Genomic DNA, 16,045 nt, shown 5'->3' with positions numbered 1-16,045 from the left:
CCTCACACACACACAAAACGTGTTTTACTCACGCCCAACGATTCACAAACAAACTCAGTGTGGTTTGCAAATACGAAACATCATTCATAAACTAATGCATTTTGTTTTGCAAATAAGAAACGTACCTATCAAACAAATACATCATGCTTCAGAAACAAATAGTATGTTTTACATACACATACAAAGAAACATATTTCTTCAATTACAAAAAATATCCTCCTAGTACAAAAAACAGTTCTACAAGTACGAAACACTGTCACGTGACTTTGGGCACAAATTTTCCGCCTTGCTGATCCACACACCAATGCCTTCAGATCCACACACAAATGCCAGCAAACTTTCTAACAAATGTCCTGTAATTCGCACTCCACAACAGCAGGTAGCTCTGTTGAGTCAATTTAAGGCCACCAGGACGATCTTTTTTCCCCGCCAACAGGAGCTACCGTGTGTGAGATCTGATCTTGTAATTACGAGATAAGATAAAGAAAAAGGAAACGTCCTTTTTAAATCCTCTCTCAGTGGCAGTGATGGCGCTATAGCAGTTAATCTGCTATTACTACCTTTCAGTTTGAGACACTGGGAAATACATTTTTCTTAAAAATGAGGATGGTATTAATATTGTCATTTTCCTGGCGCGTGCGCGAAAAGCTGCATGCTGCCTGTTACGTTACTCCAGTCTGCTTTTTTTTAACTTCTTAACTTTTATTCTATTTTTGTTCGTTCTTATTTTTTCACTGTAACTCTATGAAGTCCTGCCGTCTCTAACGATGTTGTTTGAGAGAGTTTTTGTGTTTTTTTTCTTGTTTTAATGCCGCTTCCACTGGGACACGCTGCCGTTGTTTACTCCACAGAACAGCTGATCGCACTAATGCCTGCCGGCATAGTGGCCAGAGCAGCTGATTTACCACCTGAACTCTGGAAAAAAACACACTGGGGATGCTGAGGAGGGAAGCAACGTCGGAGGAAGAGAGGAGGGTCGAGACGGGACGGGTTTATGGAGATGAAGATTTAAGCCATGTCTCCCCTCTCTTGTTATGGTGGATGTGCGGCCACCTAGCAACGGAATGTATGAGCTAACGGCATTAACGCGGAGCCACTCAGAGTACCGCGAGTCTGGTGTGTTTTGCTGGGGCATGGCTGCACAGGGACATTGCAGACCGGAGCATATCTGTCGGTGGCTTCCACACCGCCCGGGCGGACCGGGGTTGTGCCGAGACTGAACAGCTCTGTGGCCCGGATGCTGACCTGCTGGCCGTTGGACTCCGTCCATATCATCTACCGAGAGAGATCCTGCACATCATCATCGTTGTCGTACATCCCTCCCTCTGCAAACCCAACATCCTGCTATGTGTCTCTGGTGAAGAGGAAGCCTGCTACCACTTTACACTTGCCATTTTTGCACATTTGAAAGTGTGACTTTAAATTATACTATATATATATATATATATATATATATATATATATATCTATATTCTTAATATTCAATTCAATTCAATTTTATTTGTATAGCGCCAATTCATAACAGAAGTTATCTCAGGACACTTTTCAAATAGAGCAGGTCTAGACCGAACTCTTTAACATTAATTACAGAGACCCAACAGTACCACCATGAGCAAGCACTTGGTGACAAGGGCAAGGAAAAACTGCCTGTTAAAAGGCAGAAACCTAGGACAGATCCTCCGGCTCTAGGTGGGTGGTCGTCTGTCTCGACCAGTTGGGGTGAGAGAGAGAGAGAGAGAGAGAGAGAGAGGCGACAGACAGACAGACAGGTGCACAGCAACAACAGTATTGGCAATGGCAGTCAAGCAGGACCATGGCAGGAGGCTCCACCAGGATCCATGAGAACCTGCGAGACGAGAAAGCACAAGAACTCCGGGGAAGAAGTGGAGTTAGTAACATGCATTAAAGGGACATGAATGAGTGCAGAAAGAGAGAGGAAGAGAGTAGCTCAGTGCACCATGGGAAATCCCCCGATAGTCTAGGCCTATAGCAGCATAACTAAGGGATGGTTCAGGACTCACCTGATCCAGCCCTAACTATAAGCTTTATCAAAGAGGAATGTCTTAAGCCTACTCTTGAATGTGGTGAGGGCGTCTGCCTCCCGAACCACAACTGGAAGCTGGTTCCACAGGAGAGGAGCTTGGTAACTGAAGGCTCTGGCTCCTGTTCTACTTTTAGAGACTATAGGAACCACAAGTAGCCCAGCATTCAGAGAACGTAGTGTTCTAGTGGGGTAATAGGGTACTATGAGCTCTTTAAGATATGAAGGGGCCTGACCATGAAGAGCTTTATAGGTGAGGAGGAGTATTTTAAATTCAATTCTACATTTTATAGGGAGCCAATGCAGAGTAGCTAGTACAGGAGAGATGTGATCTCTTTTTCTAGTTCCTGTCAGTACTCGTGCTGCAGCGTTCTGAATTAATTGGACTTATTGGGGCAACCTGATAATAAAGAGTTGCAGTAATCCAGCCTTGAAGTAACAAATGCATGGATTAGTTTTTCTGCATCTGTCTGTGATATGATGTGTCTAATTTTTCTAATATTACGTAAATGAAAGAAGGCAGTCCTAGAGGTCTGCTTTATGTGGGAGTTAAATGACAAATCCTGATCAAAGATAACTCCAAGATTCCTGACAGTGGTGCTAGAGGCCAAGTTAATGCCATCTAGAGTGACTATATCTTTAGACAATGAGTCTCTAAGGTTTTTGGGGCCAAGAACAAGAATTTCGTTTTTTTCTGAGTTTAACATCAGAAAATTGCAGGTCATCCAGGATTTTATGTCCTTAAGACATGTTTGTAATTTAGATAATTGATTAATTTCATTGGGTTTGATTGATAGATATAACTGCGTATCATCTGCATAACAGTGAAAGTTAATGGAGTGATTCCTAATAATGTTGCCTAAAGGGAGCATATATAAAGTAAATAGTATTGGTCCAAGTACAGAACCTTGTGGAACTCCATGACTAACTTTAGGATTTATGGAGGATTCATCGTTAACATGTACAAACTGAGAACGATCTGATAAGTATGACTTAAACCAGGTTAGGGCAGTTCCTTTAATGCCAATTTGATGCTCAAGTCTCTGTAAAAGAATATCATGGTCAATGGTGTCAAATGCAGCACTAAGATCTAATAATACAAGTACAGAGACAAGTCCATTGTCAGAAGCAGTCAGAAGGTCATTATTAACTTTAACCAGAGCTGTCTCTGTGCTATGATGAACTCTAAATCCTGACTGAAAATCCTCAAATAAACTATTGTTATGTAGAAAGTCACACAACTCTTTGGCGACTACTTTCTCCAGAATCTTAGAGAGGAACGGGAGGTTAGAAATCGGTCTATAGTTGGCTAAAACCCCTGGGTCAAGAGTAGACTTTTTAAGAAGGGGTTTAATTACAGCTACTTTAAAGGACTGTGGTACATATCCTGATAATAAAGAAAGATTAATCATATCCAGTAAAGAAGTGCCAATTAAGGGAACAACTTCTTTAAGCAGCCTAGTTGGGATCGGGTCTAACAGACAGGTTGATGGCTTCGATGAAGAAATGATTGAAGTTAACTGATGAAGATCGATAGCAGAAAAACAGTCTAAATATACATCTAAGTTTACATTGACAGAAGTCCCTGAACTTGGAGAGCCACTGATAACCGTTGATGGCAGTTGGTGATTAATTTTTTTCTCTAATAGTAATAATTTTATTATAGAAGAAGCTCATGAAGTCATTGCTACTTAAGTTTATGGGGATATGTGGCTCGATAGAGCTGTGACTCTCTGTCAGCCTGGCTACAGTGCTGAAGAGGAACCTAGGGTTGTTCTTATTTTCTTCTATTAGTGCTGAGTAATAGGCTCCTCTGGCATTACGGAGGGCCTTTCTATAAATCTTAAGATCATCTTGCCAATTTGAGCGATATTCTGATAATTTGGAAGAGCGCCATTTCCTTTCAGATTTCCTAGCTATTTGCTTTAACTGGCGGGTTTGGTGGTTATACCAAGGTGCTAGTCTCCTATGTTTTAATAATTTCCTTTTTATAGGAGCGATAGAGTCTAATGTTGATCGTAGTGAGCCTGTAGCACTATCGACAAGATTATCAATTTCAGAGGGACTAAAGTCGTTATAGGACTCTGTTAAATTCAGACATGGCATTGAATTAAACACTGAAGGAATCTCCTCCTTAAATTTAGCTACAGCACTGTCAGATAGACATCTGCTGTAGGAAGTTTTGCCTAATGGCTTATAATCTAATAGTATGAATTCAAAAGTTACTAAATAATGGTCAGATAGGAAAGGATTATGTGGGAAGACTATTAAATGTTCAATATCAATGCCATATGATAAAACAAGGTCAAGAGTGTGATTAAAACAATGAGTTGGTTTATTTACACTCTGACAGAAGCCAATTGAGTCTATTAATGATATAAATGCATTACTAAGGCTGTCATTGTCAACATCCACATGAATATTAAAATCACCTACAATAATTACTTTATCTGATTTAAGGACTAAGCTTGATAGAAACTCTGAAAATTCAGATATAAAGTCAGAGTACGGTCCAGGAGCGCGGTACACTATAACAAATAGAACTGGCTGCAGTGTTTTCCAGTTTGGGTGAGAAAGGCTAAGAACAAGGCTTTCAAATGAATTATAATTTAGTTTAGGTTTAGGGTCCATTAAAACGCTCGAATCATATATAGCTGCTACTCCACCTCCTCGGCCTGTGCCTCGAGGAATGTGAGTATTAATATGACTGGGGGGGTGGATTCATTTAGGCTAACATACTCCTCGTGGGACAACCAGGTCTCAGTAAGACAAAGTAAATCAATATCATAATCTGATATTAATTCATTCACTAAAACAGCTTTAGAGGACAGAGACCTGATATTTAACAGCCCACATTTCATTCTCTTATTTTGTGCTACTGAGGAGTTGGTTTTAATTTTTATTAGATTTTTATGTTGAACTCCTCTTGTTTTTATTTCTTTAAATAGTTTAGGTGGTCGGGGGACAGACACAGTCTCTATGGGGTTTTGGGTGGGTGACTGTTCTAAAGAAAGCGCAGAGAAGTGTGTAAGACAGCAGCTCTGCTTCCTGGTCCTAACTCTGGACTGTCAGGTTTTAGAGATAAACTTCGCCATATTTCTAGATAAGAGAGCCGCTCCATCCAAAGTGGGATGGATGCCGTCTCTCCTAATCAGACCAGGTTTTCCCCAAAAAGGCTTCCAGTTATCAATGAAGCCCACATCGTTTGCTGGACACCACCTCGACAGCCAGCGGTGGAATATATGTATGTCTATCTCATATGGAGTATGTAACGAAAGTAATTTCCCCCTGGGGTTATCAAAGTATGTCTGATTCTGATTCTGATTAGTATGTCAACACTGCGCAGGCATCTCAAGTCGTTTTTTTTTTTTCAGGCGGAAAGCGCCATCACAGCCACTGAGAGAGGATTTACAGACGTTTCCTTTTTCTTTATCTTGTAATTAATAATTACGAGATCTGATCTCGTAATTACGAGATATGGTGTAAATTTTTTTGAATGCAATGCTTCCGTAGGTATCCGTATCCATGTCCATGCGAATCCGAGTCAAAGGCGGCGGCAAGTCAAATCCACACACGGTAGCTCCTGTTGGCGTGGAAAAAGGATTGTCCTGGTGGCCTTAAATTAACTCAACAGCGCCACCTGCTGTTGTGGAGTGCGAATTATAGGACATTAATGTTAGAAAATTTACTGGCATTTGTGTGTGGATCTGAAGGCATTTGTGTGTGGATCAGCAAGGCGGAATATTAGTGCAAAACGTCACGTGACAGATTTTTGTACTTTGATTTTAGTTTGTACTTGGAGGATATTTTTTTGTAATTGAAGAAATATGTTTCTTTGTATGTGTATGTAAAACATACTATTGGTTTCTGAAGCATGATGTATTTGTTTGATAGGTACGTTTCTTATTTGCAAAAAAAAAATGCATTAGTTTATGAATGATGTTTTGTATTTGCAAACCACACTGAGTTTGTTTGTGAATCGTTGGGCGTGAGTAAAACACGTTTTGTGTGTGTGTGAGGTTTTGGCATGATTCTAACTACATATCCATTGCAGTAGTTCAACCGACTGGAGATAATGGCATGTAAACGTTTCTCCAGATTATGCTTCTTTTATTTTATTTTAATGTGGCTGTTGCTCAGATACTTTAGCAAATAAATTTAAAAGATTTGTTCTCCAAGTTTCACACCATCTTTTCTGTGAAACTCAACAAACTGTGTCAGGTTTTGTGAATTAATTGTTCACCCATAATAAACAGGTATTTCATCTTTGACATGGCTCCCTTTGGTTAAATATTGCCTACTGTGAGCTGTTACATGTGGCCGAATGATTTACAAAAATGTCTTTCTCATGTACACATAAAGTCAGATACACACAATCTTAGTAAATCAACAACAGTAGAAAATGATTCCTTCACCTAGCAGCCTATCTGTGTATTGCAAAAGCATTCAGATCATACTATGATACTGATGGCCTTTAAATTACATTATTAAAATAAGTAATTAATGAGTGAATGCTGTTTAACTTTGTGTATAAAGTCTAGAAGAAACTGCATTCCTTGTTTGCCAAACAAAATACTGTATTATTAGCTAAGTAGAGCACCTGACATATTTTCCTTTTCATACATTTTTTACATTTTTAGTAGTATTTTATATTATCTTTATTATTTCTTATTGTTTAATACATTTTGTAAGGATCTGCTTTTTTTTGGGACATTTTTGGCACAGAAAGTACTCAATAACAAGGCTTTACAGTAATCCAGTTTGTTCATTTAAATTAAATGATAAATTAGAGATTGCTTACTTTGTTCCAAAGTGTTGAGCTTGTTATTTAAAGACTTTTTGTTTTTTTTGTTTTTTTCAGGGATGGGTTATGGCAGTCAGGTGGTTGTTTTATACTCCAGTATCTATTACATCATCATATCGGCCTGGGCTTTCCTGTATCTCTTCTTCTCTTTCAACTCTGAACTACCTTGGGCGAGTTGCAGAAACAGCTGGAACACAGGTAGGTGCCAGTATGTGAACTGACTTAACAAACATACATACGTTTCTCCTTGCTGCTCTCACCAAGAGCTTACTCATAACTCTGTAAATACATTTGGTAAGGTTTAGACCTGCTCTATTTGAAAAGTGCCCTAAGATAACTTTTGTTATGAGTTGGCACTATACAAATAAAATTGAATTGAAATTGAATTTAATTGAAACAAACTAATATTATAAATCTTTAGTGCCAAAATGACAAATGATTGCATTTGCACAATGTTAAGGGAAATCATGATGCTACTGACTAATACTGGCAAAAACTCTGGCTTTAGACTATGCTATATGGAAATGTCCCCCATTCAATTTTTAGAAAATGTATAAAACATGAAAATGTTGCTAAAGGGTTGAGGCGTTTGTACAAAGGAATAACGAGTGTATATGTCCTTGAATACCTTGTTTAAAACGTTCTGTGTTCCTTTACAACAGAGAATTGTGTGGAGTTTAATCGAAGGAGTAATTATTTGAATTTGACTGAGTGTGCATGAAATAAAAAAATCTAATATGACAATAAGCTCTGAAAGTGACATTTGTTAATTATAACTGAACAAGTTTTGAATGTCACAGGAAGTGTCCATGAGTTAGGCAGCATACGATGGGAGTTGGCTCTGTGTCTTCTGTTGTCCTGGATCATCTGTTACTTCTGTGTCTGGAAAGGAGTAAAGTCGACCGGAAAGGTACGACAAGGACTTTTTTATGTTGTATGCAAACTACCAAGTAACTCTGAAACTGGTAAAGGGCAGCAGCGCATTAGGTATGGGTTAACAATCCTTTTGGCAGATGCAATGCCTCTGTCACTTCAAGTTAAAGGGACACTTCACCCATTTGCATTAAGCTTTGTATCATTAGAACCCCAGTCATATTTTTGAATGGTCGTGCATCATTCCCTCACTTTCCCTGAGAGGGGAGAAATAAGGATTTTAGTGTTGCACTTCCTGCTTCCAATGATGTAAAAATCGTAATTTTGCGTCATTGGAAGCAGGAAGTCTCATATCTCTGTAGAGGAGGTGAGACTACAAACACTACTTCCTCATTTTTTTTTTCACTCACGCTACAGACCTATTACAGATCAGTGGGTGGGACTTCACCTGCAGAAACTAAAAAATATAACCGCCATCTTGTTTGGAATCTAAGCGGAGGCGCTAGCGAGCCAGACGTTACGACTATGTTAATCAATGTAATATGGAAGAAATTTCGAAAGTATGATGGTCGAATCAGATGTTCGTGGCTACCTTTATGAGCCGCAATATAGCGAGCAGCGGCTGAGGCTGAACAGGAGGCGGCTGAGGACCTGCCTGTCGTGGACGAGGAGCCCGGACTGGCTCGAGCTGGGGCGGACTGCTGGTGCCTGTGCTCTCGCTGTGCGCCTACGGACACACGGACGTCTGACTGTAAAGTGAGTGTTTCTATGTTCTGTCTTATAACAACGTGGCATGTATGTACACAATTTGTTCAAGCATTATCACGAAGTTATTCCCGGTTAATACGTAACGTCAGCCAACTGAACTAACGTTAGCTTCTTTACTGCACAAACAGCTTGCAGTTGCATTGCTAACTACTGTGGCATGCTAAACACAAAGACCATGCATTGCTAACTGTGTGCTCAATGTCTTGTAGACAATATCGCCTAACAGCCTTTCTGGAATGGGTCCTGCAAGGCGAGAGATTGGGTCGAGGCCATCGTGTCGTTTTACCCGCTTATGTGGTGCAGGCTATCCGACAGAAATATCCAGCTCCAGATGGCCATTACCGCGGGCACCAAGGAGTTGAGGACGCTCAGGAGGAACTATAACTGTCAATGTTAACATATTTATTTTTGTTGTTGTTGATATATTTCTGTAAATAAATGGTTTACATTCACGTTGTTGTAGTCCTTGATAGTGTTAGTGGGAGCAGCTTGCGGAGCTGTGCATTGTGGGAGTTGTCTTTTATACAAATGCGCCCTAAAGTCACTTTCTGTCTTTTCTCGGTCAAATAGGCACCAAATTCAAAATATATGTTACATTTCGACTACATATATAACCCAATTTCAATAAATATTAATGTTTCCACGGGTGAAATGCTCCTTTAAATACAGATTTGAGAATATGGTGTGTATGGTCTGAAAGAGCAGTGTCGGGCCACAGGACTTTAGCTAATTGTTACACTACCTCAAACATAATATTGAAACTCTCTCTGCCATCCCTAGAGGCGTGGCTCAAGGGATGTCACTCTGACAGCCAATCCACTACTTTGGTCCGGACTGAAAAATCTGTTTTCACACTTTCAGGTTCCCCTGAAGATAAACTGCACTAACTTTGGTGATCCTTCAAATTGTCATTTTGTCCAATAAAAATGAAAAATGGTTAACTTAAATTAAGCTTTGTTGAATATCATTTCTGGAGCTGGGTAGCACTGTCAACACAGCTATCGATGTCCACAGTTTTGACACAAATGAAACCCCAACATGACTCTTCCACAGGTAGTTTACTTTACTGCCACATTTCCATATGTGATGCTGGCGGTGTTGCTTGTTCGTGGACTCACGTTGCCTGGGGCCTTGGTTGGGATCAAGTTCTACCTCTACCCAGATCCATCCCGCCTGGCTGACCCACAGGTATGCATAGATTTTGCTACATCTCTGTCATAATGATACGTGGCCCCACCCTGATGTGCACATTTAGTATATATGACACATTGTAAATACAGAAAGCTACTTTTGTAGAAAGTTAAGGGGAAATCAAAGCTCAGGAGATTAAAAAGATCAGTTACTTGTACAAGATTTTCACTGTATTTGCAGGCTTTTGCTGATATATATAATATATCGTTAGTGTTACGGCCCTAGCCGTATTATAAGTATTATGTTATGGTATTGTTTTCGTCTGTGGGGTGTGTTGGTGTTCTTTGTCCCTGTTTCTCTGCGAGAGGGTGCCGCCTGTCGAATGCACGATCTTTGACGGCAACCTGTAGGTCCGCACTGACTGGTCCACGCCGTGGGCTCGGCTGGTGGAGTGTCGCCTGCTGATTGGTTCTCCCGGGGAGCCGCAACATCCGCCGGGGTTCAAAACGCCAGACCGCGCAGAAGTCTTTGACCGAACCCTAAGCAGAAGCATCCTTCTGTCCTCTTGTTTAGAGAGTGTGTGCTTTTGAGATAGCGTGAATTGTTAGGGTAGTTTTAGATTGTGTTTTTGTATGATTGTGTATAATGAGTATCCTAGGGGTGAGCTGCAATTTTCTTTGTACTGCTTTTCTCCTGTTTTTCATTAGGTTAAGGAGTTAGGTTTAGTAACTGTATTTTGTTTTATATTAAGTAGGGATTAGTCAGGATTTTTGTTTAAGAAATTTGGCTGCGTTTTGTTTGTTGTTTTGGCCTTGGTTCACCCTGAAGTTTGTTGTTTGGCTTTTGTCGCACTTTGTTCACCTGTTTGTAAATAAATCACATCACTTGATTGTTAACACTGTGTTAGTTGTTCGTTTGGGAATCGGGGTTATTGGTTCATTTTCTTCACACATTTATGTGGCGCTCCTTCCCCCTAGACAGGGGAGTAACAATAGATATAAAATATTATGATTTGGTTTTGAAGAGATTCACTGTAGTAAAATTATTTTATTTTGTAATTTATTGAAGACGAAAACATATCCTTTATTTGTCTTTCAGGTGTGGATGGATGCTGGCACACAGATATTTTATTCCTATGCTATTTGCATCGGATGTCTAACTGCACTTGGCAGTTATAATAAGTACAACAATAACTGCTACAAGTAAGTTTGATATAATGTCTATTCAGTGGTTCAGTTTGAGTACTATACATATAAAATGCTCATGAAAAGAAAACAGCTTCAGTAGGCACTAGATTTAAAAAGCAATGCAAGACAAACAAAAAACAAGAATTGAAAAAAAAGACAAATAACATTTTTATTAAATCTGATACAACTAAATTTCAAAATACATAACAGAGCCTTTAGTCAGAATTGAGTTGCTTCCAAGCGTCACCGCTGAAGATACACAAGACCTTTTGAGATGTTCGCAAACATCTGAGCCTTGAGAATATTTCTAGTGATTTAGGAGTCATACAATTTAATTTAATACAAAACAATGGAGTATACTATGGAGGACTAAACGTGCCACAATTAAATAAATAAATACACCATTAAATAATTACTTAAATGTGTCATTAATTCATTCAAATCCCGATTCTCTTATTCTCAGACTTTTTTTCCCCCGTTATTATAAATGAAATACTGTAAGTCATATTGTGTGTAAAAGTTCTTAGTCATCCAGGACACAGGATATGTGGTTCTATTATTCTAAATATGTCATATATTCAAAAGGTACTAGTGGAACCTGTAAATATAAAGTCATACCTTTACCTAAAGATATTATTCTAATTGGAGACGTGTTGGTATAATCAGTCCCTGGGTTAGATGCTGTATAAGGAGATTTATTTTACTAATTCAGTGTCTTGTGACTTTAAGAGCTTTTTTTATTACTGTGACATCAGTATGCGGCCACAATATGTAAGAAATGCATCAACCATGTCTGCTTAAAACTGTTGACAGACAGACTGCAACTTTTTATGCTCTTTCTATTTACTATTTACACTAAAGACCTTTCTCTGCCACTGGCATTATGTAAATGTTATGAGGAGAGCCTGAATTTCAAATATTGTCTTCCAAAAGGCAATAGGACCTTCGCAGAGGAAAAGTGATCCCTCTTCAGTTGCTCCACTTGAGGGCAGGACAGTGGATGTCATACAGATTTTAAAGCCTTTTACGGGTAACTTAAAAATAAAACTAAACTGACTTGTCCCACATCAACAACCATACTGATCATCATGATTGATTAATCAAATGTTTTGAGTTAAATGAACACATCAGTACATTTCTTTTCATGAATGCAATTTTATTATCTACTTCATAAATATTTTTTTTTTTTTTTTCATAAAATACATGCAAACAATAACACTGGTGGACCAGTAAAAATGATACATGAAAATACCCTATGTGTGATTACACATCACAGCAGAAAGTGTGAATTTAGGTGCCATCAAATGCTGTACAGTGATCCACAGCTCATTCACACTCACTTACTCACTCAAATACTCTTGCACACACACAGACACACAGATGCACACAGCATATGCATTTCTTTATATATAAATATTAACAGGTGAGTTCCTGTGTTTGGTCCAAAGTCCATTTAGCAAATCCAAAAATGGCAAAAGTTCAATTGTTATATTTTCTCTAGATCTTTTTTTTTTAAGATCTGGAAGCAAATACAGAAAATGTCCACAGAAATGAAGACGTCATCGTGATTAGGCGACAGAGGAGACTTCGGTCTTGCTGGCAGAAACTGAGGTCTCATCATCCACCATGCCACCCATTCCAACAGTGCTCAGCATGCAGTTACGGAACTGAAGAAGAGAGCAAAGATAGCAAATTGCAAGTGCATGGTTCAGGATTGTAAAAACAAAAGGCAAATACTAGAAACAAGAAAACATGTTGTACTGACCTGTTTGTTAAAGAGAACATAGATAACAGGATTATAAAGTGCCGAGCTCTTTGCAAAGAAGGCGGGAAGAGTTGCTGTCATGGCAGTGAAGGAAGCTCCTTTGTTCAGGAAGATCCAACCAGCGAAAGTGGCATATGGTACCCATGCTACCAGGAAGCCAAAGACCATCAAGACACACATACGTGTCACTTCCCTCTCGGCCTTCTGGGTGGACTCAGACTCCTGCTGCTGGGCTGCAGCCTAAAGAGTTTGATAAATAAAAGATAATCAGCGTAAGTTCATCCAATAAATTCTACCATGTGCAGTGGTGGCGATTAGTTAGTTTATCCTATTATTAATGATACGCAGGGCAAAAAACAACTAAAACTTTACTTACAGCTTTGACAGTGAGCACAAGGCTTCCGTAAGTGAAGAAAATGATGGAGACGGGAGTGAAGAAGTGGACGACAAACATGTATATGACGTATGATTCATTATTAAAGCCTGCAGCCAGAGTGTAGTAGTCGGGTCCGCAGGAGCACTGCATGCCCTCAGGAATGTACCTGTGTGAGGTTTAAGAAGAGCAAATCATGCATGACATTTTTCTGTGTTTATTTAAATCAGCCATTTAGCCTCTGCATCATTATGTGAGAAAATCACAATGGTGTGTTTGAGTGGTGATATACTGATAAATCTAACCTGACCAATTTAAAACAGAAATTCATATGAACTAAAATGTAAGATTTAAAAGAATGGGTGAATTACCTGGACCAGCCAAAAAGAGGGGGGGCAGCACATGCAAAAGCCATGATCCAGGTGAAAATAACTCCAGCAGAAGCATGAGTTCCACTGAACTTGAAGCTTCCCATGGGTTTGCAGACGACGATGTATCTCTCAACAGCCAGGACGACCAGTGACCAGAGAGCGGTTTCACCTGCACAGAGAAAGGTAAGAGAAGATATTAGTTCATAATGTGCAATGGGTTTTTCCACACACATTTAAGAGACACACTGAAGAGAGAACTTCCTTCTTTCTTACCTCCAAGTGTAGCCATGAATCCCTCAATAGCACAGAAAGTGGGGCCAAGAATGAAGTAACCGTTAAGAGAAGAATGGATGGTGATGGTGAATCCGAAGACACACATGATCAGGCCAGCCACAGCCAGGTTGACCAGGATGTAGTTGAGAGGTTGACGAAGCTTCTTGTTCTGAGCTGTTACGAACAATGTCAGACCATTGATGGGAGTTCCAGTGCAAAACAGGAAGAACATGTACAAAGCTAGAATCTTGTAGACCCATGGATCTACCATATAATACTGTGGGTATTCAAATGGATTTCTAACAATCCCAGTCCTGTTGGACATGGGGATGTAGAAGTTCCTGCCTTCTGTGCCATTGGGCACAATTCCTCCCTCCCACACCATCTTCAGTTGCCTACTTTGCTGGAGCTTCAATCAATGGTGCCGATAGTTGTGGTGTAAGCTAACCCCACGTAAGCAGGTTGTGATATCGGGGTGCTGTTTTATACCTTCCCGAGATAATCCTTAAATTGGCAAAATTAGATTACAAGGGGATTGTGAGGAAGCAGAAAGCTCAAGTCAGGTTGATAATTGACTTCAAGGAAGTGAGGTTTAGTGACCTTCGGTCACATGTTTATCTGTTTCTTTATAATAAAAATGATTCTTCATCTATATGTTATATGTTTGGAAAGAAATAAGTAATAATGAGACATCTCTGTTTATGGGGTGTTTAAATTCTCAAAATGATAGAAACAAATTATTTTTGTTAGAAAATGTTTTGGAAGAAGTAGTTTGTCTTTTTAAATTGTTTAAATTATTTATTCAGCAATAAAGAATGAGTGAGGTTTTATTTATTAAAGGAATGATGACTGATTAAATACAGGCACACTATATCAATGTGCATGCAGAGGGTGCATTAGATGTATTAGTGTACATCCAGCACTTTGCTCAGCTGGCATACACCCTACTGAGGAGCCGCTCGCTGCGTTTTACCAGCTTTTTAACAGCTTGTCAAACGGAGTGTCTGCTGCTCGACGGCTCATTTTATTCTACAGCCATCACTTTCAAATAAGGTCTTCAGGGATTCCACAGCAAATGCTTGGAAATCAGGGAAGGATAAGTCCAATTGTATCTAATGATCCAATGTTAATTAATTAATTAACTGGAGAGACTTGCCTCTTGCCAGTGTGTGTCTCATTTGTTGTGCAACAATTGGAATACGTCTGTAGCTCCTGAGGTGCCTGTTTAGAAAGAGCCAAGAGTCATTTCTGCTGTAATGCAGACTGTAATGATGATGCATGAATTGGTGACAATGTAAGGGACCATGCTGTGTTCATCGAAGGGCGGTTCCTCCCAGGCTGTGACTGCCTCCAGCCGCCGCTATCATCCAACCTCCTGCTGTGGATCGCCTCGTCGGTGGTTCCCAACATGTGCCGGGCGAAATCACAGGCAAGTAGGTGACATTTGGCATCTTTATTTTTTAATGTAGTGTAGCGATGTCTTGCTTTTGTTTTTAAGTACCGTTTTCTGCCGCAGAGGGGCGAGCAGCTCAACACAAACGCATACAAGGTAGTCAGAGGTTCACCGTCCCCTGTAGCTGAGACTAAGAGGAATATATATGTTCAGTGTTGGATAGTGTTGTATATTAAGTAGCGATGATGTGAAGATGTATTGAAGAGAAGTCTGCTGACACCGTCTTGATTGTATATAAAAAGGTTTATTACAAAAAAGTCCAGCATTAATACAAGCAACCAGCCAAATGAATGTCTTATTTGCATCGAACTTGGACTTTTATAGGTCTGTTGTTTTTAAAGAAAATAGAAAAAACATCTGGTTCTATAGAGGAAGATCGAAGGGGGTTTCGAGGTCAAAGGGCTCGAGAGGCACCGATGGGGCCCCTAAAATTACAGGAAAGGAGAATATTAAATAACCTCACGAGGCATATTTTAACAGATGTCATATGACCTTTTAACCTGTCAGATACCACATATTTCCCCCCTTCGAGACTATGCAGAGTCTCAAAAAACAAAAGGGTTAAAAATAAAAAAAAAAGTAAAATTGTAACAAAAATAACAATTCCTCCTACACATGCTTCTTACAGCATAACCTTAACAATACAACAACTTTATGGAGTGTGAGAGCGAAAAACCTGTCCAGCAGCTTTCTTTCTTGAAGTATCCATCAAACAATCTAGACAGGAAAATTCTCTCACAGCCCCTCTGCCTCAGGCGACCACACATAGTACTCCAGACCAATTAAAAGAAAAGAATCTTAACAATTTATCTAAAGATTTGGTTTAAGCAAATACATGTGGAAACCTCAGGAAATAAAATCAAAACGATGTCCAAATCCAGGCTAGTCCACCCATCGCACCTTCCAATGGACCTTTCCCTGCCTAGTCCCCAATATCCCTAAGCATCAAGAAAAAAAAGAAAACATCTGAGGTCCCCATATATTTACCTGATAATAGAAAACATCA

The 16,045-nt window shown here is 39.6% G+C and overlaps 3 protein-coding genes across 17 annotated transcripts in view; 1 reads left to right on the top strand and 2 right to left on the bottom strand.

The window, feature by feature from the left end:
- Positions 1-16,045, top strand: part of LOC127371757 (sodium- and chloride-dependent GABA transporter 2-like) — a 143,384-nt gene that overhangs the window by 65,376 nt on the left and 61,963 nt on the right. The window contains exon 2 of one of the 8 annotated variants that reach the window (XM_051414809.1): positions 6,903-7,043. The exons of the other annotated variants lie outside the window; for them this stretch is intronic. Coding sequence (XP_051270769.1) covers positions 6,905-7,043 — 139 coding nt within the window. The 5' untranslated portion in view covers positions 6,903-6,904. The remainder of the gene's footprint in view (positions 1-6,902; positions 7,044-16,045) is intronic. 8 annotated transcript variants of the gene reach the window in all.
- LOC127371756 (green-sensitive opsin-like) overlaps positions 1-16,045 on the bottom strand; it is a 146,216-nt gene that overhangs the window by 93,077 nt on the left and 37,094 nt on the right. The gene's annotated exons all lie outside the window — the stretch shown is intronic.
- LOC127371762 (green-sensitive opsin-like) lies at positions 11,940-14,028 on the bottom strand. The gene is made up of 5 exons (XM_051414815.1): positions 13,587-14,028; positions 13,314-13,482; positions 12,946-13,111; positions 12,570-12,809; positions 11,940-12,471 (listed from the first exon to the last, which is right to left on the bottom strand). Exons 1-5 carry the CDS (start codon positions 13,969-13,971, stop codon positions 12,373-12,375), a joined length of 1,059 nt encoding a protein of 352 aa, XP_051270775.1. The 5' UTR covers positions 13,972-14,028; the 3' UTR covers positions 11,940-12,372.

The sequence above is a fragment of the Dicentrarchus labrax genome, unplaced genomic scaffold, assembly GCF_905237075.1.
Source record: "Dicentrarchus labrax unplaced genomic scaffold, dlabrax2021, whole genome shotgun sequence".
Taxonomy (NCBI): Eukaryota; Metazoa; Chordata; class Actinopteri; family Moronidae; genus Dicentrarchus; species Dicentrarchus labrax.
The sequence above is the reverse complement of the archived record's forward strand: the minus strand, read 5'-3'. Positions and strand labels throughout refer to the sequence as shown.